Here is a 27,963-nt window from a genome sequence, read left to right as displayed (position 1 = left end):
TGTTCCGCGGCGGGCTGAGGCCTGCCTGCGGGCCGTGGTTTGCCTGTTCGTTCACCTGGCCTTCAGTCCGTGGAGGATGAGGCGGCCCCGCGGCTGCGGCGGCGGCGGCGGCTGAGGAGGCCGGGCGTGAGAGCCGGCAATGGAAGAAAAGTTCGGCGGGAGCGGCAGCGACGCCCTGGCCAGGGGCGGGCGGCTGGGGCCTGTGGATGTGCCCAGCGCCCGGTAACTGACCGTCCTGGGGGCGTTTGGCCGAGGGGGCGAGCGGGTCCAGTTAGAGCCTGCTGGGGGGCGGGCTTATTTCTTCGCTTGGGCGCTGAGGGTCCTTTGGCGAGACGCCGCGAAGCTCCGCCGCCTGCAGCCGGGATGACGTGGAGGCGCCGTCTCCCCCGTAGAGCGATCAAAGGCTTTCAGCCGGGTCTTTCTATGGAAGACCGGGCGACGGAGTCTTTGCTCTATAGAAGGTGGCAGCCGCGTTAGACTTCTGCAGTTAGGAGCCCCGTATCCTCGTCAGAGGTTATTCGTTCCTTGTGGTGGCAGTCGCAGGGAAAATCATCTATTCTTTCCCGCCTGTGGTTTCGTTATGTTAAACTACACCTGCTAGATTTCTTCTCTGCAAAGCTATTAAAGATTTTGTGTGTGGGTGTGTGTATGTCAAGGACATGCAGTTTTCTAGGCAATATTTTCGAAAGTAGTTTACCATGGTCGTCTTGCTGGGGCTGAGACAGTGGCTGGCTCAAAGCCCCCCAACTGGCTTTGTGCCTAAGGCTGGACTAGTACCCAGAATCTTCCAGTTTCTAGCCTGGTACCTTAACCACTAAGCCAGACTGGGTCTCCCATTAAATATATACAGTAGATGCACAATTTTCCTTTGTAAGTTTGGTCTTATTACCAGATCCAGACTCGAGCTGGATTTTCTAGCTAAGCACACATTTAATGGAGAAAGTCCAACAAGGATGCCTAAGATCTAATACTGCCTTCTCCTGTTTGTGAAGCTGTTAAGGCCAATGATATTGCCAACTTTCTGCTCTAAAATCAGTGTGTACTTCTGCAGTATGTCGGCTACTAAGAATTTCTGTGAAGACGCAAAGAGCAAGTTCAAGTAGCTTTAGTCATCATGTGTGATAACTCTTAATGACAGTGGTGTGACTTTAATATGGAAGTTTGGTAATGTATAGCTGCAGTCTGAAAGCTTTAAAATATACCGAATCTGGAAATATAGAAGTATTTGCGCAATGCAGTTATATAACATGTAGACCAGTTGTTGGCAAGTAAAAAATATTTTGAATGTATGTAAATATGATATTTGTGATTATACTGCATCATACTGTCCTTGTTAGTTATCCATTAGCCATTGCACTGGCCATGTATAAAAGGCCGTATAGTTTTATTAATACATTTATATCTCACTTTTATTTTGTAGAAGTCAAAGTGGCATACAGGTAGTCCTTGACCTATGATCATTCATTCAGCAACCGTTCAAAGTTACAACAGTGCTGAGTGAAGGGATTTATGACTGGTTATGGCTATTACAGCACCTCCACAGTCGCATGATTGTGATCTGGGTGCTTGGCAACCTGTTCACACGACTGCTTGCCAAGCACCCCGTGATTAAGTGATCGCCATTTGCAACCTTCCCTGCCGGCTTCCCCAGAAAGTCAGTGGGGAAACTGGCAGGGAAGGTCACAAGTCGCTGGGGTAAGTCTTCCCCATCCATGCATCCTCCCCAGCCCCTCTGCGCTCATGCTGAGCTGGCCACTTGCACACCCCCACGTACCTTTCCTGACCCACAGCACACCTCTTGTGCACCCCATGCCCCCAACCCATGCTGCACCCCCTCCCTCACTCCCTGACTTGCGCGGTGCAAGTCTTGCGCACCCTTCCCGACCTACATGGCACACCCCATGCACCTTGCCTGAACCACGCCATACCCTGCGTGCCCTTCCTGATCCATCTGGCACCTCTTGTGCACCCCTGCACACCCTTCCCAACCAACATAACGCCTCTCACAACCCTTCCCAACCCTCATGGCACCTCTTGCGCACCCCTCCTGATCTGTGCCACACTCCCGCACACCCTTTCCAACCCGTGCGGCACCTCTCACACATCCCTGCGCACCATCCCCAGCCTGCATGGCACCTTTCATGCACTCCTGCCCACCCTTCCCGACCTGTGTGGTGCTTCACGTACCCCTGCAGACACCCTCACTCCGTCTCCCACCCAACAGCAACTACTTATCTGCCTGCCAGCCTGGGACTTGCAACTTCCTGCTGGCTTCCCCTCTGACTTTGGTTGCAGGAAACCAGCAAGAAGTTGCCTCACCTAACAGCCATGGATTCAGTTAACAATGGCAACTGGGACTGCAGGGGTTGCCATCACTAAGCAATGCAGTTGTGCTTCATGACTGCATCACTTACCAACAGAAATTCCAGTCCCAATTGTCGTTGTAAGTCAAGGACTACCTGTATGAATACTGCTGCCTATTTTACCCACAACAGCTGCCTTGTGAGGTGAGTTGGGCTGAAAGGATCACCCAAAGTCACCCAAAAGGCTTCTCTACTTAAGAGAGGACTAGAACTTGCAGTCTCCCAGTTTCTAGTCCAGCACCTTAACCGCTACACCAAACTGGCTCTCTTATCCATGAATATAAATACAGTCTCCCTTATATTTCAGGGACATGGAATATATATTTATGGATGGGTGTCATGCGCTGCCTACTACTGAGTAAAACACAGACACTGATTCAGGGAAGAGCAGGTTCAGGTTTATTTCAGCATAGCGCATAGCTAGAAAAAGCTGAGAGTGAAGGGAGCGCGCCGGTGCGGGGTTTAAATAGCCCGCGCCGGTCAGCGCCCCCCCCCCCACCTTGGGTTGTGTCATTCCCCCAAGTCCTGTATGCTTCATTGCCGGTAGGTGAGGGGTCGCGGGGCCCCTGCTGGTGCCCCGGGCTTCGCTCATAATCGGTTCCCTCCTCCGGCCGGTGATTGCTGTCAGCTGGGCGATATCCGTTGCGTTCCTGCTGACAGCTTCAGGTGTGCCTCGTGATCCACTCTGTCTTTGTCGTTCTTTCTTCCCCCTTTGTGTTCTAATGACTGGTTCTTCCGGCCGGGGTCGTTCCCTTCTCCTTGGGGTCTGTGTCTGTTGTTGTGCGTGCTTTGCTTATCTTTAAATCCCTTCCTCTAGTTTCCAAGGTATTGTCATGTGTGCCGTTGTGCTGATGCATTCAGCTCAACGGTGCTCATGACATACTGCCCCCCTTTCGAATGGTAGCCCCCCCCCCCCCGGCATTCCGGTTTTTTTCCGGGAGAGCTGTCAAAAGTTTTTTTGTTTGTTTTTTTTTTTGTATTTCCCGCCGGGGTGCTTTCACCCCTCCCCTCGCTCCGCCCTCTACCTCGTTTCCATCTTTTGGGTGTGTTCCGAGTGCACATGCCTCGACCACACCCTGCGAGTGCGCATACCTCGACCACACCCTGCTTGTTCTTGCTCAGTTCGTTGTGAGAGGAGGCGTGGCTGGTCGGGTGTTTTTCAGCTCCAGGTAGGATCCTTATCTTTTTGTTTTGTTGCTTGTTTATTTTGATGTTCGTCGTGTTGTCATGTGTGCATCCTGGGTATTTGCCCCCTGGCGATGCACTTATGACCAATCTTCTCTCCCCAGTGGGCCCGGGGAGGGCGGGGGGAGGGTGAGTCCCAGGGGGGAGGAGGTCTACTCAAGTCGCAGGCTTGGGGGGCCCCTTCCCCTGGGGGCGACGCGGGTGGGGGGGGAGGCCCGAGGGGGGAAGTGTGTTCTAGGGGCCGGTTCGGCTGGGCGCCCCTTTGGTTTGTCGGGGTACGTCATGTGGAATGCTCGGGTCAGGTCCGGTGCCTTGACGTGTTGAGCCGCCTCCTCTTCCCCGAAGACCTCTGAGAAGTCAGCATATTGCTCAGGTAGGTCTTCTGGGGTTGCTGTGTTGTCCTGGGCTGCAGCCTCTGCCCGTCCCACTGTGGGGTTGATCCTGCCCGCCGGAACTGGCGCCTGGTACACGCCGTCGTCGAATTGGAAGGTGCGGGTCTTCCAGTTAATGCGCGGGTTGTTGGTCGCGAGCCACGGTATTCCTAGGACTACGATGGGCCGCCCTATGTGGGTTACCACAAAAGATGTTCGCTCGGTGTGGGTGCCCATTTGCAGGGTGACCGGCTCGGTCTGTGTCGTGGCTGGTTTCCCTCCCGCTGTTGAGCCGTCCAGCTGGTGGAAAGCCAGCGGTGTGGGGAGGGGGAGGCAAGGCAGGTCGAGCTTGGCGACTATGTCGGGGTGGATCAGGTTCTTGGAGCACCCCGAGTCCACTAGCGCCACGGCCGTGGTGGCTCTGTTGCCGAAGGAAAGCCTGATTGACCCCTTTATTACGGAGCTTTCGTCGCTCTGTCTATGTGTTTCGCGCCCCTGTCCCACCACCTGCCCCGCAGCGCGTTTTAAGGCAGGCGGGGAGCGTTTCCCGCCGGCCGGTCTGGGACTTCGGCATCCTCCCCCGCCAAGTAAGCGTCCATGTCTTTGGTGTCGCTGTGGCTCCGGTCATCCGGCGGTGGGGGGGCGGCAGTGGGTTAGTGGGTTTGGACGTCGTTTTTGGTGCGGGTTTGGGAGCGCTAGTTAGTGTTCGGTTGTAGAAGCAGTCTGCCGCTTTGTGCCCCATTTTCCCGCACTTCGCGCAGGGTCCGCGAGCAAACTTCTTTTGGTACGTGGGACCGGCTGGCCCCAAGTGTGGCGCAGGTACCTTTGGGCTGGTGTTTGTTTTGTCCTCTGCCGTCGTCATTAAGAAAGTGCGATGAGCGTGTTCCGCTCTCCCCGCTAGGTAGATCCAGCCTTGCAGCGTCTCTGGGTCGTCCCGGTAGAGTGCCCATTGGAGTACCTCGCGGTTGAGGCCCCTTTTGAACATCTCTAGCAGGGTAGTCTCGGACCAGTCGTTAATCTTCCCTGCGAGGGCTTTAAATTCGAGGGCGTAGTCCGCGACAGTTCGTGCGCCCTGTTTGAGGGCTTGAAGCGCGCCTTTAACCCTCTCCTTGGCTAGCGGGTCCTCAAAATAGTGCTTCATCGCAGTGATGAAGGTGTGGAAGTCAGAGAGGGCGGGGGAATTGGACTCGTACATTTGGACGTACCAGTCCGCCGCCCTGTCTTGCAACTTGATCGCCACGGCTGCGATCTTGTCCGCTTCGGAGTCAAAGGAGTGTCCGTGCCGCCCCATGAACTCCCTGGCGTTCGTGACAAAAAACGACAGCTTCGCGGGGTTCCCGTCGAAGAAAATGGGGAAGTCCTTTGGGGCCCTGGTGTTCGGTGGATCCCCTCTCCTCACGTCCCGTCCCATGGCTTCTTCCACCGGGGAACCTTGCCGGTTAGCATTTGGCCTATGGAGGTGCCAAGACCCGCTCGGGGTTTGAATAGGGGTGTGTACCTGCACGGGAATGTTCCAGTGAGGCATGGAGGACATCAGCGACTGCAGCATGGTCCCGAGGTCCCTTAGTTGGGCCTCCATGGCCGTGAGTCTGGCTTGCGTTTCTCGGTCCAAGTTCCGCGCCGCAGCTGTGATCGGACCGGTCGGCGTCTCCGCATAGTTGGGCCACCGGTGGGGTTCAGGCGTTTCCGTCCGCTGGTCAGCTCCCTCGACTTGGGGGGGACTCAGCTGGTTCGTCTCTCCGTCCTCCACCGCATTTGTTGCAGTTGGGCTGAAGCTCCACGCCTGTGGCTGGGGTGCGAAGTGGGGCGGGGAGGTCTCCGCGGGTCTCGGGAGGTATGTTGCTCCCTCCCGTGGTCGGGTCGCCTCCGCCTCCCTCCGGGGGTGGGGCTGAGGCTCGGGATGGGCCGGGAGGGTGTCCGCGGCTCCTGGGGTCCGTGTTGCCTCTGGCCTCTGTCGGTTCTCCTCCGCCTCTCGCCATGCGGCTCGCCCGTCCTGCCTGCGACGCGTCGGCTCCATCGCTCTCCGCTCGTGTTCTTCTCGCCGTCTGTTCCTCCCGCGGCTCGTTGTTGTCCGATGGGGCTTGGCGAGGCTGAGTTTATGACTCTCAGCTTTATGTCATGCGCTGCCTACTACTGAGTAAAACACAGACACTGATTCAGGGAAGAGCAGGTTCAGGTTTATTTCAGCATAGTGCATAGCTAGAAAAAGCTGAGAGTGAAGGGAGCGCGCTGGTGCGGGGTTTAAATAACCCGCGCCGGTCAGCGCCCCCCCCCACCTTGGGTTGTGTCATTCCCCCAAGTCCTGTATGCTTCATTGCCGGTAGGTGAGGGGTCGCAGGGCCCCTGCTGGTGCCCCAGGCTTCGCTCATAATCGGTTCCCTCCTCCGGCCGGTGATTGCTGTCAGCTGGGCGATATCCATTGCGTTCCTGCTGACAGCTTCAGGTGTGCCTCGTGATCCGCCCTGTCTTTGTCGTTCTTTCTTCCCCCTTTGTGTTCTAATGCGTTCCCTTCTCCTCGGGGTCTGTGTCTGTTGTTGTGCGTGCTTTGCTTATCTTTAAATCCCTTCCTCTAGTTTCCGAGGTATTGTCATGTGTGCTGTTGTGCTGATGCATTCAGCTCAACGGTGCTCATGACAATGGGCCTGATTCATACATTCACCCAGAATAGCAACAGTTCTTTTACACTAAACCTTTCCCAGACTCAGAATTTAATTTTAATGTATTTTTGTTTGTCAAAACCAGCCTTATTTATCCTAGGCCTTGATAAAACCCCAGCAGATGGTCTGAGACTTTGCTATCCACATGTAAAATTTCCAGTTTTTATTATACTGGAATCACCCCTCTCCTTGGACTCTTAGTTATTTTTTTCAAAATGCCATAGCAGACTTTTTTTCTCTGGCCTGAATCGATGTGCTACCCATCAGGCGGTAACCAGGACAGACCTCAACCTGCCATATGAAAATCATACTTGTACATGCTGAAGCATAGAGGCTGAATCTGTATCTCATTTCGCCTATAGAAGCCAAGTGATTCCTTCCTCACAGTTTTGAATGTCTTGGTTTTATGTAACTTTTATGCATGGATTTTAATTGTTGTATGGATTTTAATGTATGTTGCTTTGGTCTTGGCTATAAAGCAATAAATATGCAAGCAGGAAAGCTAGCTTGCTCTTAGCCATGCTTCACTGGACCAATCCTGGATGCATCTTGTGTTTTTTTTTAAGTGTGTTACATTAGAGCAAAGAAATCAATAGCGGTATAGTATTTTGAGCACCAAATGCATCATGAATAGCACAATTGTGCTTACTTCATAGAATTCCAGAGTATAGATAGAGTATGTAGGCACATCCAGTTCTCTCAGCGTTTCATAGCTGAGTAGATCAGATTAAGGCATTGTAGATCATATACCATTTGAGGCAGTTATCCATTAAAAAGGTAAAGACATAATCAGGTTAAGCCCTTAAATCATAAATGTTGCCTTAGTTTTGATTCTTCCATTAGGAGTAAGAAAAAAGTTTATAGCCTTAGTTTTAATTCTAGAATTGATACACTGAAAGTTAGCTTATCTAAAATATATTACATTTACATTATTGTATAGCCTTGCTTGAAAAGTTAGCATTTAACCATTTTTTTTCTTCTTTTCAGCCTGACTAAATATATAGTGTTGCTATGTTTAACTAAATTTTTGAAGGCTCTAGGATTGTTTGAATCCTATGACCTCCTGAAAGTAGTTCACCTTGTACAGTTTATCTTCATTGTAAAACTTGGGTAAGTTGACGTTTGTTTTTTTCAGCACTTGTTATTGTCATTAGTTTTGTATCTAAACATTCGGAGGCGGGGTTATCATCATAGACTTGTTGAGATCATAGGACTGTTGAAAATTTACGGTGCCCTGTTACCAAGCATACTCCCTCATTCTAATTCTTTTTCATAACCATCTCTAGTCTCTGTTGGAGTCAGTCAGGTCATTGTCTGAAATAAAATGATTTTATTTGGTCACTATTGGTATGCAGCAGAATTTTGCTATAATAATTAGCATCAATTCAGAGTTGAGACCATTGTCAAAAGAAACATGTTTTCAAATTGGTTTTGGCTAACTGGTTAGTATCAGATGTATCTATTGCTTCCTTTAAATAAAAGAGGGAAGAAAAAATAGCCAAATCACAGTTTTTGAATACCTGATATGCAAAACAAGCTATAGAATTTGCATTGTTTGCACCCTCTATCCATTATAAACTATACCTAATTTTTTATTTAAGAAATACTGTTCAGGCTAAACCTAGTTCAAATATCCAGTTAATATGATTTTCACATACTGTGTCAGACATTGTTTATAAACCATGGTTTATGACTTAGCTTGTTGTGCAAATCAGCCACCTGTGATTAAACCAAAATTTGGTGTGATACGTACATCTAGTCTGAAACTCTAAGATAACCTATCAGTGACTTAAAGTTAATATTACATTTAGATGCAAAATTAAACGTCAGTCATAGTCATTTCTTGTATTTGAAATATACATTGCTTTTTAGTATATTAGGCAGTATGTAGAATGAAAAGGACATTGCAGCCTTAAAGAGAGGAGGGCAAAAGCTCTGGGAAATAATCAGATTTAACAAACACAAGGGTGACTGATATGGTTATTTGGCTCAGTCTGTGATCTTGTATGTTGGGCTGTGCTTTCTGCCCAGATAGAAGTGTGTAGTTATTTTTGCCCTGTCCTGAGCTTTCAGCAAAAATGGCAAGCATGGTGATCCTTACTGTTCCCTTTCCCAGCTTCAGAAGATAACAGTTTGCTACATCTGCAAGTTTCTTATAGAGGAAAAAGAACTGCATCTATTGATACCTTTCATCTGCAGAAGTTTCAGAAACAGCTTTGTAAAAGATTGATGCTATGGCATTGTTATAAAAAAAAATGCTTCATATGAAGGTAGACCATTGTTGGACATGAAGCTAATTAGATAAGCGATACTGTGAATTCATAGTCAAACTTGGTGGAAATTAATCGGCTTATTTGAAAGGAAATGTGCAGTTTTGCCCGCTTTTTCCTACATTCTTCCAGTCTTGCTTAAATTTTGAAAATCTGAAAACAGTAGGCAGAATTTGGGATGAGACTTCATCTACCTACTAGATTTCCAAATAGGCTTTTATTTATAGGCCAGAAAGACAGTGCTTACATAATGGAAGACAACCTGATAAACCTCTCAAATGTACTTGTTACATTTTGTGCCTTGAGTGCCCCAAAAGCAGAAAGGCAGATCTTAATTTATAAAATATATAATTTTCTAGCTTCCCTATTCCTTGGGATTCAATAGTTTTAAAACTGTGTAGGTGTCTATGTATATATGTGCGTGTTATATGCATGTGTGTGTGTGTGTGTATGAATGAATGAATGAATGACAAGGGCAGTTTTTGATCAAATCACTTAGGTTAAATTATACCTGTGGCACTAAAAGCATATGGATAGGAAATTTCCTGGGAAGATTGTCACATATGATGTTTATTTCTACATACTTATTTGGTGCATGTGTATTCTATAGAGTAGAAATGCTGCTTTTCTGTAGCTTTCTATAAATTCACATCAATTCCTACATGAAATAAGATTTGATGGGTTTCAGATTAGAAGCGATGGATTTGTCTTATTCTGTGAGATGAATACTTTAAAATGCCATAGCCAAACTCATGTAGACACTGATTTTTTTCTAAATTGTAATCACATTTGACTAACAAAATTTTTATTCATATAGATCTGCATTTTTTATGATTTTGATTCAAAAACCATTTTCTTCTGGAAAACCAATAACTAAGCATCAGGTGTGTAGAACTTTGATTACAGAGGTCATGTTTTATATGAGCTTGTTTAAAGAAATCATTCAAGTGTCTAGACAAGCTGTATATATGTATAGATCAGAACATAGCATATGGAATTAGAATGACATGAATGCCTATTCCAGTTGGAGATTATTTCTAGTATGGTAGAAACTGCCCTGAAACTGTATTAAATCAACTGAAAAGTTCAGGATAGTTCCATGATTTGCCTTCAAAAATGTTTTTTGGAAAGCTCAAAAAATAATGTGTCCATTACATATTTCTGTCCCTGCATAGTTTATAAATGTGTTTAAGAATTGATACAATCAGGTTGCCCATTAAAAATACATTGGAAATGAAATATTAGTTCTCTACATTACTGGCACTTTATTATTTTAACAATCTAAGACCAAATAACATTCTCTAAAGTAACACAAGCTCAATTGTCAGTTTGAGAGAAATTATATACTAGTTGCCATTATTACAGGCTGAAGTGCCATTTACTTTCATACATTTATTTATTTAAAATAAATTTTATGTGCCACAACTTTGGGTAGCTCACAACAATAATAATTATCATTAAAAGCAGTACATCACCAAATACAGTCCCCAGGCTCCAACCTCACCTTCTCCCAATGCTTGGGGGAAGAGCCAGCTTTTTAAAGCCTTCCCAAAAGCTAAAAGATTGGAGGCCTTCTAGGAGGAAGTTGTATGCAGTATTTTGTGAAAAAAATTAGTGACAAGAATTCTGATTTCAGTTGCTGAATATTAATCAATAAGTTAGTTTGATCTAGAATTGGGGGTGTAGCATTTTGGTGGTGAAATGATTTTGTTGAGTGGGATAAGGGCTGGAATTGTCCAATTCTTTTTCTGTCTTATAGGAGCATGTTAGAGTTTTTCACTTTTTAAAACAATGTTAACTATTTAATAGTGAAAGCCTAACAGGATTTTTATGTATTTCTCTCAAGATGGTAGAAACTGAGGTTTGGTGCTACAGTCATAAAGAGCTTTGGATACTGCAAAGAAAAGTGATTAGTAGGCATCAAATGGCCTCCAAAAGTTCTATACAATTGTATAGAAAGTTCTGTGCAATTGTACTAAAGCTGTTGAAATATGAATTATTGAATTGTGTATTTCAGGGTTAAATAATCTAACAAAACATTGGGAGTGCTTTTTAAAAGAATGATTTGGATTCAGAATTGAGTACAAGAATCTTCATGCATTTTTCTTCTCTTCCAGTGGATCAAAATAATTAAACATGCTGTTGTTGGTTGCATAATTTCATTCTTGTGGTTTTTTGGCCTCACCCTGTGTGGACCACTAAGGTAAATATATCATAGATGTATCCATGATAAATGTGATGTACAAATCAAGTTTTGGGTTAGCCTTTTCCAGTCCTACGTAAGCATTGGACTAAAACTTCCATCCCAGCCAGCTGAGCTTAGCAATATTTGAACCCAGTCACAGTAGCAGTAACAGAGGCTAAGACTAAGATAGCCCAGAGTCTCCATGTTTGTAGCATCCATTTACTAGGCTGTGAATTAAAATTGCGTTATAACACTTGGAGAAGCTTAAACCTTTTTCTTGCACCAGTTTGAAACCAGTACATTAGGACTGGGATTCATAGTTTTATGTTAGTCAAGTTGTGGTAGCCCAGATCCAACCTTTTTCCTTCAGTGCAATCCTATACCTGTCTTTTCAGAAACTGATCCATTTAGTGATGGAGAAGGAGGTCCTTCAAGCTTAGGACTTAATTCTGTGCAAGTTTACTTAAGAGTAATGTTGAGAAAATCTAGATGAATGTATTAATATGTAGATCACCACTGAACTAGAGGGAGGGTAGAATTTTATTTCTGTTGTGCTTTCCAAAACTCAACAGAACTGCAGGGGAAATATCCCCCACCCACCAACTACAGACAGATGAGAAGGATGAGATTGTACTGCAACAACTGTTCTGGTTAAGTTGGTAGGAAGAATTGCAGAATGCTGTTTGAGTGCAAGAGCTTCTTAAGTTTTTGAATTACTATCTTACAAATTACATGTTGTGTTCTTCTTTTGCAGAACTGTGTTGATTTTTGAGCATAGTGATATTGTTGTCATTTCATTACTTAGTGTCCTGTTCACAAGTTCCAGAGGAGGGCCAGCAAAGGTATCACATTTGTTTTGCAAAAAGTTCATATTTATATAAGTAAAGTTTTCAAATTACCTGTTTCTTTGTTAGCAGATGTTATTCAGAGTATTTTTCTCCTTTTATTACTAACTTCTCCATTGTTTTTTTCCCTAGACCAGAGGTGTGGCATTTTTTATAATTGCTGTGATCTGCCTATTGCTTTTTGATAATGATGATCTCATGGCTAAAATTGCAGAACACCGTATCCTTTCTGATTTTATACGAGAGAGAAAATTTTCTTCTAGCTGCCTAATTTTAACATGGGACTGTTAACATATTACAAAAGATGAAGTATTGTACTTTGTTCTATTAGAAATTGTGCCCAGTTCAAATACTATTTCCAGAATAAACTTGCTAGTAAGTAATAGCATTATTACTCTGCTTATGTAATACAGCTTTGCAGCATACTACAGTATGCCAAGGTATCTTGGTTTTTACAATTTTCCAACATGTTATGACAGAAAACAGCTGAAAACAGTAGTGGTAGCCCTGAAATTAGTATACACATAGTCTTACCTAACAAGCATTCATTCAGCAACCATTTAAAGTTATAGCAGTGCTGAACAAATAGTATTTATGCCTGGTCCCCAAAGTTATGGCCATTGCAGCACTCCTGCAGTCACGTGATCAAAATTTGGGCTCTTGGCAGCCTGCCTGCACTTATGACTGCAGGGATGCTTCAGCTCCCCTTGCCTATCTCCATCCCATCTCTGCCCATTTGGCCACCCTGCACTCCACTGGCCCTGCCACCCTGGGATCCACTGGCCATGCCAGCCCTTTGAAGCCTTCCAAAGCCTTGTGAGAAAACCACACACGATTTGGACAAGGCCATATGGGGCCTCAGGAAGAAGGCCTGGCGCGGCCAGCAGCTGCCTTGCAAAGGGCCGGGCCAGGCGTGCCTCATCGGCTGTGGGAGGAAGAAGATGGCAAAGGTCAGCTGGGGGGGCAGGGCCAGCAGAGTGCAGGGCAAGTGGAGCCCAGGGCCAGCAGAGGTGGCAGAGTGCAGGGCAGCCAAAAGGGCAGAGTTGCCAGGGGGAAATAGGCAGGTGGGGGAAGATGAAGAGGAGGCAGTCCCTTACGTTACCGAGGCTCGGGGATGGGTGGGACCAAGCCGGGAGTGGCTAAGATCGGGGTGGGTCCTCCCCTAACGACTGGTGGGATTTGGTTAGTATCAATGGGGACTGCTAGAATTGCTGTCGCTAAGCAATGCAGTCACGCAGTGTCACACTTTATGACCACATCACTTAGTGATGGAAATTCCAGTCCCAATTACTGTCATAACTTGAGGGCTACCTGTATCAATTTTTTTAAAATCCTACAAACACCCCAAAAACAGCAGTGTCCACTTGTATGCTACCCTGCTTCTTTATGGTCCTCAGCCTCTCAAAAATGTTAAGTCCACTCAGTAAAATTGTAGCTGGGTCATGAATTGCTCAACTGTGTTGACCAGAAATGTAAAATTAGAATCTGAATGATAGTTTCTTAATCTTGGAGAGTTCCCAAGTGGTCCCATAAATAATTACTATAGTACTGCCTCATTGAGAACATAAAGCACTCAACTCTCCTTTGGAGGGCATTAACTCTCTGCAATATAATGATCCAGCTTTCTTCTGAATAAATCAAGAATTCAGATTTCTGGCATCTCTACATAATAGGTTGTTGATAGGAATGCATTCTGTTTTAAGCTAAGGAACATTACCTTTAGTAAGAATAACAAACAAGATGGAATTGATAGCGTGAGACTGTTCCGTAAGGCTTTTAGTGTAAAGGTTATAGCTCATTTTGAAAACTTCCATTAGATTGAAAATGATTAGTTATACTTTAGAGTATGACTTCTAATACGTAAATGATGTTTCCTGTGTGTGTGTTCTATGATTTAGGGTATTTTTTAAGTGCGTCAAACCAATTAACATAAAGAAATTGGAGTTATAAACAGTTAACAAAATAACATAACATCAAAGTTTACCAAAACAGAAGAGGGAAAAAAGGCCTGGGAAAATTATATCATGAACAAAACAGTTTCAAAATACTTGACCAGATTGTTAAAAAGTCCTCTTACTTGTTTGTCTGCATTTCACCTTTAAGGCAATCATCTGTGATTGAATATTGCTCAGCTTATTCTCCAAAAGTCACATGAAACTATCACTTTTTCATTATAGGAATTATCCTTTGTTTAGTTTCTTCAAGAAAGTAATTAATAGAATCAGAATGCTGTTCATGTTATATGTGACTGAATGGGGGAGGGATAAGATCCTGTTGCAGAATTTTCCTGAGCTTCAAATTTTTTTAGCTGAAGGACACCATGACAGTGCTTTAACCCATATGCTTTATACAGTCATCACTTTCTTAGGAGTTGCAGATCATAAGGTAAATGCTGAATTAAATGTTGAAAAGTTAGTAAGCTTGTTTAACTCTTTTAATTGGTTGCTCTTAGCAAATATTTTTTTAAAAATACTATTAATAGTTTCTGCTAATTTATTTCAACTTTATGGATATGCATAGCCCTTAAATGTAAGTATCTTTGTAGACTAAGGGTGCAGCTCTATCATCTCTTACTTGGAAGTAAGCCCCATTGTACTAAGGGTAGCTTATTTGACAGTAGAAAGATTGTACATTATATTGCAACAGCATTGACAAATACATTTTTAATTTAATGGCCTCCAATTTGCAGTAATTTATTATGTATTTGTATCATAATGGCAGTATGGTAGGGAGAAGAGGACTTGGATGTAGGAAACTGTAAACTTGGATATAACTAGCTACAACTCTGTAAGCATTGATTTTATCAACTGTTTACGAATTTCTGGGGCTGCCAAGAACTTTATGTGCATCTTTTCCTCTGCATATGCTTTCTGAGAAACATGTAAGGTATGTAGTATTTATTAATGGAGATATACTTAAAGGAGTATGAAACATTTGGTTTTTAGTGTGCTAATAGCAGTTCTTCTCTCTCTCTTTTTGATAGGGTGGAGTAATCTTGCTTGTATTAGCATTGTGTTGTAAAGTTGGATTTCACACAGCTTCCCGAAAGCTCTCAGTAGATATTGGTGGAGCCAAACGTCTTCAATCATTGTCGCATCTTGTTTCAGTTCTCCTTCTATGTCCTTGGGTAATTGTTTTGTCTCTGACAACTGAGGTAATGTCAGCCCTTCCAGGTAAACCAGACAGGAAACACAACTAGATAAACTAATGCTACTTTATTGTAAGGCTACATTAACAGAATCTTGCAAGTCTGAAAGTACAAATCTCCCATCCTCCCTATGTATCGCTTGAGTGTTCAGGGCGGGTCTTTCCTAAGTTTCTTCTTTAGACCGTTACCCTTTCTCTTGGAATCCCTTCCCTCTGATCTGATCTGATCTGATCTGATCTGATCTGATCTGATCTGATCTGATCTGATCTGATCCCCTAGGCAGCATTTCTTCCCTCTGTTCCCAGAGGTTGCCCTCACATTCCGTCACTGGTAAATAGCATCATGACTATTTTAAAAAAAAGCAGTCTGATGTCAGAATGTTGGGTCTAAATCATCTTTGTTAGTGCAGTCAGTACCTTCAAGCTGTTGCTCTTGGAAAAGCAGTTTTGTCTGCTCTGTGCCTTTCCCAAAAGACCCAAAAGGGGATGCCAGGACTGAAACTTCTGCAGTTTCATATTGAAACATGGACTCTAGAAGAGGTGGTTTTTTGCACTCCTCTCATTTCCCAAAGAGGAAGGGAACAAAGTGGATGAAATAGAAGCACCTCCTAGTGTGACTGTCCCACCTTTACCTTTTCTTTCAGCAAAAAGGTAGGAGAGGGGCAATTGAAGTAGAACCATGTTAACACATCCTGTTCAGTGTCAGGGAAAGAGGTTTTCAAGGGGCAGATTCCTGCACTGTGTTACATCTTGACACAGAGAATACTACAGTAGTCATTAGATGAAATTATGAAGGAATGGGTGAATACCTTGTCTGTTACTGAAGTTAGAAATGCAACTATAGCCCACTTTTTTTCTGAAACATACCAAAGTTCCAACTGACTTTAACCAATCGAGTTTTCACATTCATTTTTTAAATAACTCATCAATTTAATCCAATTTCTTGCTACTTTATTTTAAGAACATTGTATTTATAATGTTATATATTTTGATACTTTTTACTTAAATATTTGTGTAAATCTAATGGACTATAATTGAAGTCCATCTAATGGACTATAAATAAACACCCCCAGTATGTGGGGGTGCCTTCAAGTCATTCTTGATTCCTGGCAACTGCCCGGATAAGTACCTGCAGTTTTCTTGGCAAGGTTTTTCAGAAGTGGTTTGCCATTGCCTCCTTCCTAGGGCTGAGAGAGAGTGACTGGCCCAAGGTCACACGGCTGGTTTTGTGCCTAAGGTGGGACTAGAACTCACGGTCTCCTGGCTTCTAGCAAACTGGCTCTCCAATTGGAAAGTAGAGAGCCAGTTAATTAGCTCTCTACTTTCCAATTAGAGAGCCACAGTAAATTAACTAATTTTAATTAGTTAAAATTCTTAATTTACTGTGATATATAATACTGTAGAGGTTGCTAGAGCAAGTTCTTGGAGATTTGTGAAGAATCTTGGACTCGAGGATTTTAATCTGATCCAGCAAAATATTTTCTCACCAACCACATATATTTATTTCTCTTGATATAGATAGGTATTCCTGAGCCATTAAAAGAAATCCTGAGTACACACTGTTGCTTTCAAAACATAAAATGTGTTGATAACCCATGCTTTGTTTTTTCAACAAGAAAGAAAAAATACATTTGTTCAATAATGTACAACAATATTTAAATATTACTGCCTGTATTTACATATTTGCATGTTTTGATTGCAGAGTAAAGTAGAATCATGGCCTTCCCTCATCATGCCTTTTTTAAGTATAATCTTTTTCGTCATGATTTTGGACTTCTATGTAGAATCTGTGTGTTTTGTCAAGATGGAAGTATCAAAATGTGCCCGTTATGGATCCTTTCTCATTTTCATTAGTGCTTTAATTTTTGGTAATTTTTGGACACATCCAATAACAAACCAGCTTCGTGCTATGAACAAACCAGCACACCAGGAAACTACAGAGCATGTTATATCTGGAGGAGTGGTAGTCAGTGCCATTTTCTTTATATTATGTACGTATGAGAGTTTTTTGAAAAAAATGTGGAATATTGTTCAAGACATTTGCATGTATTGATAGAAGACCTTGATACCACAAAATATATGAATGCTGGGCATGGAATTTCCAATCTTTTGCAAAGTTTTTACCAAATACTGTGCTGAAATTTCTAGTTATAAATAGTTATAACTATTGCTAATTATAAATAGAGATCCAGTTCAGGGAGGACTGCATTGTTAATTTTAAAGTAGTAAGCTACATCAGAAAGGGACGCGGTGGCGCTGCGGGTTAAACTGCTGAGCTGCTGATCGGAAGGTCGGCGGTTCGAAACCGTGCGGCGGGGTAAGCTCCCGTTGCTAGTCCCAGCTCCTGCTCACCTAGCAGTTCGAAAACATGCAAATGTGAGTAGATCAATAGGTACCGCTTCGGCAGGAAGGTAACGGCGTTCCGTGTCGTCATGCTGGCCACATGACCCGGAAGTGTCTACGGACAACGCCAGCTCTAAGGCTTAGAAACGGAGATGAGCACCGCCCCTAGAGTCGGATACGACTGGACTTTACGTCAAGGGAAACCTTTACCTTTACCTTTTAAGCTACATCAAGTGTTCTGAACTTGTTGATTCCCTCTTGGTTATTTTTTTACAATCTGGAAACAAATTTACTAGGTTCTAGAATGTCTAGATTTTCTTTGAAAGCAGTTTCATGCTGTATTTTTTGTGACAGTCAGTATCTATGAAATTGCATGAATTATCCCCTTTAGAAATCTTGCATTGGTTAACATGGCCATAGGCTAGATCACTGAAAAAAATTCAAGTTGTTTTTTGGATCTGAGGTTCCTTGCTTTAGTCAAGATGAATGATCAAGTTATTGTTTAATTTTTTTTAAAAAAAAATCAGATCTGTAGTGCTCTGGCCCATCTCCTGGCTATGCTAATGATTGCTGTTGTTTTCTTGGCTGCTATGTGTTTTAATGTTTGTATATGTTTTTATTTTTACTTTTTTAACACTGTTCACCACCCAGAGTCATTTATTGATATGGTGGCCATATAAATAAATGAATGAATCAATGAATTCAACACCATCATGGGGCTTGACTTGAAGCACAAAGAAACAATATCACCCCATGCATTAAGTGATTAAGTGGCCAGTATGATATACAACTGAACTGATTACTGAATGGTCTGAATCTCTGAAAAAAACTTTTTTCTAAATGTGTTTGCATTTCTTGCAAAATATAGGTAAATGTTTTGTCTTTTCAGCTGCCAATATTCTTTCCTCCCCAACACGGAAAGGGCAGAAAGGCACTCTTATTGGTTATTCTCCAGAAGGAATACCACTGTACAATTTTATGGGTGATGCTCTACAACACAGCTCTCAGTCCTTACCTCGATTTATTAAAGAATCACTGAAGCAAATTCTTGAGGAGTCTGACTCAAGGCAGATCTTTTATTTTCTGTGCCTAAATCTGGTAAGCTTATATTTTAAGTCGTTATCCCTGTATATGTGTGAGGATATATGTGTGTGTGTGAGAGAGAGACAGAGAGAATGAAATATATGAAATTACTTTTGGTTATTTGGCAGTGAGAATAAAGCAGAAGCCTCTATTTAATGTAAATCTCTCTGGAAGGGCCTGCACTGTTCATATAGTCCAGCCTTACAACTTTAGGCAAACCACTGAAACTTCATCAAATAGATGCCTTTAGGAAGCTTCTCAAGGAAACCCCAGTCTCTCTATACATAACTTGGCAAGACAGTTTAGTGTTACAAGCCCTACAGTTTTAAGAAGTTTCCTAGCAGAGTCAGAAACTAATTTTCTGTGCATTTTCCTTTGAATGTTTGTTAAATGTCATACTTTACAAAAAGTAATGTATATATCCTAAAAGATCTCAGTCTTCCATTTAGTCAACAGTAAAACTAATGACAAGGATCTACAGACCCATGTAATGGACTTGTGAACTAACAGGAAGGGCAACTCCTTTTGAAACTGATGAGAAATTCAAAAGCATTGGGTGATATGCCATGAGAGATTGTAGTTCATAGGGTGTAAAGTGGGAGATGGGGAAGGAGAGAGAAGGAAACAGTGAAGTAAGTGTGTTTGGAACCTTTCCACTATTTCTATATGTTCCTAGATAATATCAATCAGCTTCATCCAAGCTTTGTACCCAAAAGTCAAGAATATACTGTCTTCTCCAAAAATTGCAACTACCAAAACTATAGAAGAAGGAGTGCTATCTCAGTGTGGGCTTGATTAAATTGGAAATGATAGTAGCGCTCACGTTCCTGTTTCTTCCTGGAAATAGGGTGATATATGTTCTGTTAGCTGTTTTCTTGGCCACATTGCCCACCCTTTGTTACAAGCCTTGTTAAAAAGCTTTTTGATCCTGTCTTACACTCTGCATTTTAAATGTTTATGCATAAAATTGTCAATGGATCAACGGATCATTTTACTTTTATCAAAGCTAGATGACAGATTGAAAATTCTTTACTAAAAGGCAAAAAAGACAATCAAGCACTGAAACCTGTTCCTACATCCTTGTTTTAATAGTTGTTGTCGAACAGAAATTATTCTCAAGTATTATAATTCTCTCTTTCGTAAAAGCAGACATTTGAAATGCTTATTCAGGGTATAATTTTTTTCCAGATTATACTTTGTAGAGTAGTATATGAATCTTTGTTTTTTATTTTTCCCACGAGGTATGAATTTTTCTAATCAGTTTGATATGTAACACCAAAACATGTTTAATTTTCAAAGACAAAATTAAACTTTACTTTTTTTTAGGCTTTTACATTTATAGAATTATTTTATGGTGTGTGGACCAATAGTCTAGGATTAATTTCGGATGGATTTCACATGCTTTTTGACTGTTCAGCTTTAGTTATGGGTCTCTTTGCAGCGCTGATGACTAGATGGAAAGCAACCCGTATATTCTCCTATGGGTATGTATACTGAATTAATTATAAAGATTTCTTTAAAGGGTGTAAAGACAAAATTGTGAGACTAAAAGACAGGTACTTTACACCAAATAAACACAAATAAATGAAAAGGCTCCGTTTATACTAAAGTAAACAAAGATTTATTGTTTTTAAATACATCACAATTTGCTGTGTTGTCATAAGACACTGAGCTTTTTTAAGCTATGGTTTACAAACCAGAAGGAGATCCATACTGCTCCTGACTCTTGATTTTCCCCATATTGTTACAGACCTGGTTCCTCTTCAAGGGCTTGGGTTAGGATGGTGTTTGAGCCTCTTTGGTTTTTAGTTCTGTCGTCTTGTCAGCTGTATTCTTTTTCATGCATATATGTTATATTCTTTTTAATGTTTTATTGTAAGCTGCCCAGAATTGCTGTGGAGTAGAACAGCCTTGAAATTGAAATAATAAATAAGGTCTAAGGTTTTCTTAAAGAGTTTTTTTATCCCATCTTTATTATTTTTATAAATAACTCAAGGTGGCGAACATACCAAATACTCGTTCCTCCTCCTATTTCCCCACAACAACAACCCTGCGAGGTGAGTTGGGCTGAGAGAGAGGGACTGGCCCAAGGTCACCCAGCCGGCTTTCATGCCTAAGGCGGGACCAGAACTCTCAGTCTCCTGGTTTCTAGCCCAGCACCTTAACCACTAGACCAATCTCTCTCTCTGTCTTTCACACAACACTAAGCAAATATTGGGATAGGAGATATAATTGAAATATACAGCGAAGTTGTAGGTGATTTTGATCCAAGTTATATGTGCCCAAGCTACTTAGAGGCACGTCTCCCTTTTACAGCTCATGCATGTAGCATTTGTGATTATATTTTACCTTTCATGTGATATGGTTTATCGTATGCTAATTTTTTTAACTACAGAGCTCTGAAATAGTTCATAATAGAGAGGATATGGTTCAGTGGCAGAGCTGCTTTGTGAGGGTGCCTTTGAGTCACTCTTAACTCTTGGCAACTGCATGGACAAATCCATGCAGTTTTCCTAGCAACATTTTTGGAAGTGGTTTGCCATTGCATTCTTCCTAGGAGTGAGAGAGAGTGACTGGCCCCAAATTACCCAGCTGACTTTTGTGCCTAAGGTAGGACTAGAAATCACAGTCTTCCAGTTTTTAGTCTAGTCTAGTCCTTTGAGTACGATACCAAACTTGAGTCTCAGGTTCTGATAGGGCTGGGAAATTTTCCTTTGTCTCACATGGGAGGAGCATATCTGTAACTTTTCTTGCTCTTTCTAATCACTCCAGCAGTCAGAGTCAAATTTTCCTTGCTGTTCTTGAAAGAGAGAGAGCCCTCCCAGCCAGTTGTCTTCTGCCTTCCGCTTCCCTGCTTTGATTCAGGAGTTCCTATCACTCTCCCTCTTTCTTCTCTCTGATGTGGAGTCTGAAGAACCAGACAGTCAAATTTATCACTGAGTACTTCAGGAGAGGAATGCAGGAATGGGATTGCCATCCCCAATTCTCTGTTCTGCACTTGGTTGTTTTCCCAGGGATCCAGCTATCAGCTGAGAGATAGTCCCTTCAGCTTCCCCCAGGTGCTTTCCATAATGGCAGACTTTATGGAAAATGGCCATGGAAGTTCTTTGATATGATGTGGGCTTCCTCAGACAGCTATGTTGGCCACCATTCTGAGGACAGAGAAAGATGGGAATAACCACTTTGTTTCTTGGAATTCCAGTTATCAGGGTACTCAAAGAAAAGCTTTATGAGTAAGCCCCATTGCTACTTTTCGAGGTCTTATTCTTCATCAGATTCCAATTATATTAGCAAGAGACAATAAGGCTTGTATCACATTTCTGTGCATTAAGGAAAAGTTGTCTCTCCAGCTTTCTATAAAATGTCTGGAACTTTGACTGATAATAGTGCTTCATGTTAACTGGTTTTGCCATTCCCTTTTACAAAAAAGAGGGAGAGTTATCCAGTGAGAAGGATGAAGAGAACATTTTATTTCTTAGAGATTTTTCTTATTGGATAAGATCTGTGAGATACTCATCCTGAAGATTGCTCTCATTCAATAACGCATTGACCCACAACTCAGTCTTGGACAGCATAAGTTTTCCTGATGGCCTTTGAGCTTGCTATCACCATTCATTTCCCTGAAGCCTTGACCGAAATCACAAGAGCCATATGGACTGTATCTGTTGTCAAGAAGCACTTGCTGATGGCAGCTAAGCACTATCACATTCCATCCCAAAATATTTTTGTGATCTTAAATGTTTTCACTGTAAGTTTCCTCAAACCTAATGTTCAGCAAATAGGCTGTCTTGGTGATGTCTTTCACTGAACAGATATATTTTTATCTGTTCTTTGTATTCTTTTTGTATTTTTGGAGTTCCCATGTTGCTTGTTAGTCCCATAAACTTGCTGGGAGAGATCTGTTCCCTGATAAAGTATAGCAAGGAAATTTGGCTGTATTTGCTGGAGCAAGTGGGAAGACCAACCCAGTATGGATAGCCTCAGACAAACGACCTTCAGAAGGTCCCATATAGCATTCTACAATTGTGGACAGCTGTTTGAATTCAGTTTAGATAGTTCTGAACAAGCTGAATGGTTCATCATAGTATGACAGTTAATGTTTTTACTGTATAGAGAGTTGGGAAGATTTCTTTTGGGACAATGATTATTTCATCTGAATTTGCACTTCTCAAAACAAAGTAGTTTTTTGTGTTTTTTTGATGTACTTATTCATCCAGAACACTCAAGAGAAAAATAACTGATAGGAAAATATAAAATCTGCTTCTGCATTTTTCTCAAAAAGTTTTAGCATTACATGCCATAAAGACCCATTCTTTCTTCCCATTGTCTGTTGGAATCAGCATTTTTTTCATGCTAAGAAAATCAGACTCGTCCCCGTTTTTATCAGCTTGCATAATTACAGTTGCAATAAATAACTAAGCAAGCAAGCTTGTATGCAGGTGGTCCTTGTTTAACAACCATTTGTTCAGTGACCATTTGAACTTATGACGGCTCTGAACGAGTGGTAGTTACAACCAGTCCTCATACTTAGGACCATCACTGCATCCCCGCAGTCACATGATCGCAATTTGCAACCTTCCCTGCCAGCTTCCAACAAGCAAAGTCAGTGGGAAGCCAGCAGGAAGTCACAAGTAGCAGTCATGTGAGGTCCTCACTTAACAATCCGCACGGTCCTCATTTTACAACAGCAGCTGGGACTGCTGGAACTAGCATTGCTAAGCAGCACGGTCACATGGTTCTTTTACTTATGACCACATCACTTAACAACAGAGTTTCCAATCCCAATTAGCGTTGTTAAGTGAGGACTACCTGTAAACTTGGGTTCTCTAACAGAATAGTTTGGGATTTTAGCATATTCGGGACATCACAGTATATTTTGTCTATAGTTTTGTTCTTTCTTTTCTCAATTGCAGGTTTGGCCGTGTAGAAATTCTCTCAGGTTTTATTAACGGCCTTTTTCTCATGGTAATAGCTTTCTTTGTCTTCACTGAGTCTGTGGCCAGACTGGTTGATCCTCCAGATATAGATACAAATATGTTGACTGTAAGTTTGTAACCTTGTTTTCTATAACCTTAAAAATACTGCTCTGAAGCATTTTTACAAGTTCAGTAGAAACAGAATTCACTTCCTCAAGCATTATTGATGCTGTTAATTTCATAGATGTTTCTCATGACAATGGAAATAACTCACACTTAGTTGGACTCAAAATTTTCATCCTTAATTTTTTTTTAAAAGTGCTTTTCCTTCAGAGAAAAGGCTGTGCAAAGTGTGTAGAACTGAGGCTGGCAACTCAGCCTTTATGTGTCAAAGCCTCTGACATCCAGCTGCCTGTATGTAGCTCTGAAGTATCTCTAAATGGGAATGAAGTCTCATGATTTCATCTTTCCTCATAGCAAAAAAGGATAGTGTTATTCTTTTGTTGGTAATGGCAGAGAAAATGCAGCAGTTTTTCCTTCCTCTTGGAGAAAAAAATAAAACCCAATATCTTGTCTTTGCCTCAATGAAAGGGCTCAGAATTGTGCATTCTCAAGTGAACTAGATGAAAGTTGGGGGAGAATTATGTGTATAGCAAAGGAAGAATACATGTCTGTTTATGTGTCCATGGCCCACAGAACCTAACAGATTGCCTTCCCTCAATAAAGAATAAAGGGTTATTAATGATCAGCCTCTTTTAAGTAATGTATGATAATAGAATAATCTTCTCTTATTCTTCATTCTATGTATGCAATGGTTGCCATATTTAAAAAACAAAAATGCATTCTTGTAATATATAACTTGATTCCACCAATCTTTTCTGTCCAGCTTGAACTATATACTGTAACATTTATCTCACAGTTTCTCAGCTATAATGGTTAACTTTTATCTTTTGATTAAAATTAACAAATGTTTCACAGTTTTCAAAGTTCAGCCTTCTCCTTTGTGCTAAAACTTGGGACACAGGTGGAAGCAAGTGGCAGAATGATACAGTGGTAGATGGAGTCTGATGTTCTACATTTTCTCTTATGGCCCCAAATCTAAATTACTTCTGAAATAGGAAGAGATTTAGCTAAAGCCTCATTTACAGAAGGCAAGGAATATTAATACTGTTCAGGCTTGTTTAATGACATACAGCCAGTGCCAACATTATGCTTGTAAATCGAATAAGTCAATCATTCTTGACTATTGGCCGATTGGTGTTAAGAGTTCTCAAAGGGTGCATCTATATTCCATTTCCATGGTTAATGGAAATTAGCTGATTTCAAATCCTAATTAAAATCAAACTCTGATTAATATTAACAGTGGAGGTATAAATGTACATAGCTAAGGAATTTCATACACAGCAGTACTGTAAGCATACAATCTTGCATTCTTCTGTCTGTTTCTTAGCTGTGCAGAGTTAAGAATTATAGCTTTGCATCTGCGTATGAGAGATACTTTATTCCTGAGAATTAAGTAACAAAGAGCTAAGTTTCATCAGCATCATGATTCTCTGAATACAAAACTTAATATTTTTATTGAGATATAGTCATCCTATTTTGGTTAAGAATTCTGGAATCTGTAGAGCCAACTCCAGTGGAGGATAACAACTTGGGGAAGTTGCTCTAGGCTGGGTTCCTTGTTTTCTTAGGCATAGTTAATGGCAGTAAATAAGTGTAAAGTTTTTTTTTTTCTCCTTCATGCAGCCTGTTTCAGTTGGAGGACTGATAGTAAACCTTGTTGGTATCTGTGCCTTTAGCCATGCCCATTCCCATGGGCCTTCTCGAGGAGGATGCCATGTGCATGAGCACAGTCATTCCCATCACAGCCATAGTCATGGCCATGGCCATGGCCATTCCCACAATGACTATGGGCACACTCATAATCATGGACACTCACATGGATCGTTAGGAGGCAGCATGAATACCAATATGAGAGGTAAGTAGAAGGCAGCAGAGTTTTTATGAATTAGGTATTTATTTACCATATAAAGACATATAAAGATAAACGCCTTTGGCAACACCCCTTGGATTGTCTGGGTTTGTTTCTTTTCTTTTTTTGTTCCTTTCCAGTTCTTGTCATCTTTGCCATTTTTTATTCTTTATTTTTGTTTCTTACTGTTTTTTATTTTACTTGTGAACTGCCCATAGTTGTTGGGAGTTGGGCAGCATAACAATTATAATAAGTAAATAAGGGTTTTTTAAAATAGGTCATAGAAGTATTTTAGGATATCACGTTTTTTCATCTTTGATAGGAGTATTTATGCTAATTGTTCCTGTATCTTAACTGCTAAATTAGTGTATTAATGACCTGTGTTCCCTCCCCCACCCCAGGAGTGTTTCTACATGTCTTGGCAGATACCCTTGGGAGCGTTGGTGTTATCATATCAACAATTCTCATTCAGCAGTTTGGATGGCTGATAGCTGATCCACTCTGCTCTCTATTTATTGCCACACTGATTTTTCTCAGTGTGATACCTCTAATAAAAGATGCTTGCCAAGTACTCTTGTTGAGACTGCCTACAGAACATGAAAAAGATCTGCACCTGGCTTTAGAAAAGGTTAGAAGTAACATTGCCTATAACTTTATAGAAATGAAGGGTTTGGAGAAACATGTTGAACAGTGTTACAGAATATTTATTGCTGGTTATCCTGTGTTTTTTACAGATCCAGAACTTGGATGGTGTCATCTCCTACAGAGATCCTCATTTCTGGTGTCACTCTGCTAATGTTGTGGCAGGCACAATACATGTGCAAGTAATGTCAGAAGTGATGGAACAGAGAATTATACAGCAGGTGGCTTAGTGTATTCGTACTTCATCCATCCCCAGTTCTCACACTAATGAATTTCTCTACATTAGTTAAATGTCAATAGCCAGTAGTACAACCAAATGGTACATATAATAAGCTAATAATCACCCCTCGGATTACAACTTCTGAAAGCTGCTCATTGTCTTCAGTTAATAGAATGTTTAAATTACACTGTTTCAACTGGAGGGCAATTTTATCACGCCTTGGAGGTAACTTCCATCCGGGTACACTGTTGAAGGCAGTCTTGGGGTGGGGATTGCTCATTTTCAGATTTTCCTCCAAGCCTCCAGAAGTTTCTGATACGTGTAACAGTGATGAGGTGACCCTGCTAGAGGAGGCAGTGATAGAATTGTGGGGCATTTTCCCTGTTTTTTGCACTTTTAAAAAAAAAAATAGGTGTAACACACCTATCATTTGCTTAACACATTTATTTTTCTATTCCTTCCTTTCTCCTCAAATAATTATGATACTGAGATTTAGCAGTACAACCTGGCAGAGTTCCAGAAGTTCCACAAATGGGACTGGGAACTACATACGCGCAGTCACTGCAGATCGCTTAGCTGTATGAGACTGACTAAGAATACCATTCTAGTTACACTATGGTGCAGGTGTCAAGCAACGTTCATGTTATAGAAGGGTTTTGTGACACAATAGCCAAAGTCTGTGCCTAAGAACAGCATCATGGTTCATTTCTTCAGGATTATATTTAGAAGAAGTGGGGAAATTAAATTTATTCCCCTTGTGTTTTTTCAGTTTTGCTTGAAATTGTATTAATACCACCTTAAATTTTGAGACTAAAAACACCAAGCAGTGTCTTGGACACAGTGTGCTTTTGCTGTGCTTTCTGTGCATATTATACCAATAGAAAAAGTAAAATCCCAGGTAAGACTTGCTGAGACAGCAAGTCCTTCCTCTGCTGCCTGGAAGGAAGTTTTTAAAGAAAATACGTTTTTCACATGTAGCTTTTTGTGGAGAAGAAGATTACGATGTAAGCTGTGGAGTGATATCTCTTGCCTTACAACAGTTGTCTTGTTTGGAGCTTCAGAGAGAGTTTTGTCAAAGATTTAATGTTTGTGTTTTAATGTTCATTTTTTGTTTAGGTATCAGCAGTTCTCAAAGATGCTGGCGTTAACAATTTGACTATCCAGGTGGAAAAGGAAGCTTATTTTCAGCATATGTCTGGCCTCAGTACAGGGTTCCATGATGTCCTTTCAATGACAAAACAAATGGAATCCGTGAAGTACTACAAAGATGGTACTTACATCATGTAATTTGGAGTTAACATCTGTGGAATTCGCTATCTCCATTATTTCATCAGGAGAAGTTGCACATAAATGTACAGGAACAAATATATATATATGGATTTTTAGACAAACGGTTATACATCTTTAAAATCAGATCAGGGGGTTTAAAAAATGTGGGACACCTAGAACATATGCTGTATATGTGGAAATAATGGCAATGTAAAATACTGTATTTGGTGTCTTATTAAACGGATTTTGCTGTATGAATGTGGATGAGCAGAAATGTATTGTACACTCTCTCGAAACAGGAATTATGAACATTTCTCTTCCATTGCAACCTAAAATTGTTTTCCCTAGCTTTGAAATGGAAATTAGCAGACTCAAAAAAAAAAATTACGTCTTCAAAATTATTTTGAAGTTTTGCTGCTGTATGTGTATTTATACACTGAGTGCAAATATTTTTCAGAACATTAGATACAAATGAACATGTACATTCCTGTATAC

General features: G+C 41.6%; 1 protein-coding gene across 1 annotated transcript; it reads left to right on the top strand.

Annotated features, from left to right (window-relative positions):
• Positions 1-27,726, top strand: SLC30A5 (solute carrier family 30 member 5). The gene is made up of 16 exons (XM_063295580.1): positions 1-222; positions 7,564-7,686; positions 9,664-9,730; positions 10,964-11,049; positions 11,786-11,873; positions 12,009-12,096; positions 14,185-14,261; positions 14,860-15,030; positions 16,726-17,014; positions 18,256-18,464; positions 19,776-19,933; positions 23,363-23,492; positions 25,112-25,343; positions 25,739-25,965; positions 26,072-26,200; positions 27,316-27,726. The coding sequence occupies exons 1-16, from the start codon at positions 140-142 to the stop codon at positions 27,484-27,486; spliced, it is 2,328 nt and encodes a 775-aa protein (XP_063151650.1). The 5' UTR covers positions 1-139; the 3' UTR covers positions 27,487-27,726.
• Positions 27,727-27,963: the final 237 nt, after the last annotated feature.

Source organism: Candoia aspera, chromosome 2, assembly GCF_035149785.1.
Source record: "Candoia aspera isolate rCanAsp1 chromosome 2, rCanAsp1.hap2, whole genome shotgun sequence".
In the NCBI taxonomy this organism is placed as follows: Eukaryota; Metazoa; Chordata; class Lepidosauria; order Squamata; family Boidae; genus Candoia; species Candoia aspera.
The sequence above is the reverse complement of the archived record's forward strand: the minus strand, read 5'-3'. Positions and strand labels throughout refer to the sequence as shown.

Coding starts and splice junctions, on each gene's coding strand:
- SLC30A5 (XM_063295580.1), top strand. CDS start 140: ATGGAAGAAAAGTTCGGCGGGAGCGGCAGCGACGCCCTGGCCAGGGGC. Junction 17,015..18,255: donor TGCCATTTTCTTTATATTAT/GTACGTATGAGA, acceptor TTGTCTTTTCAG/CTGCCAATATTCTTTCCTCC. Junction 25,966..26,071: donor TGCACCTGGCTTTAGAAAAG/GTTAGAAGTAAC, acceptor TGTTTTTTACAG/ATCCAGAACTTGGATGGTGT.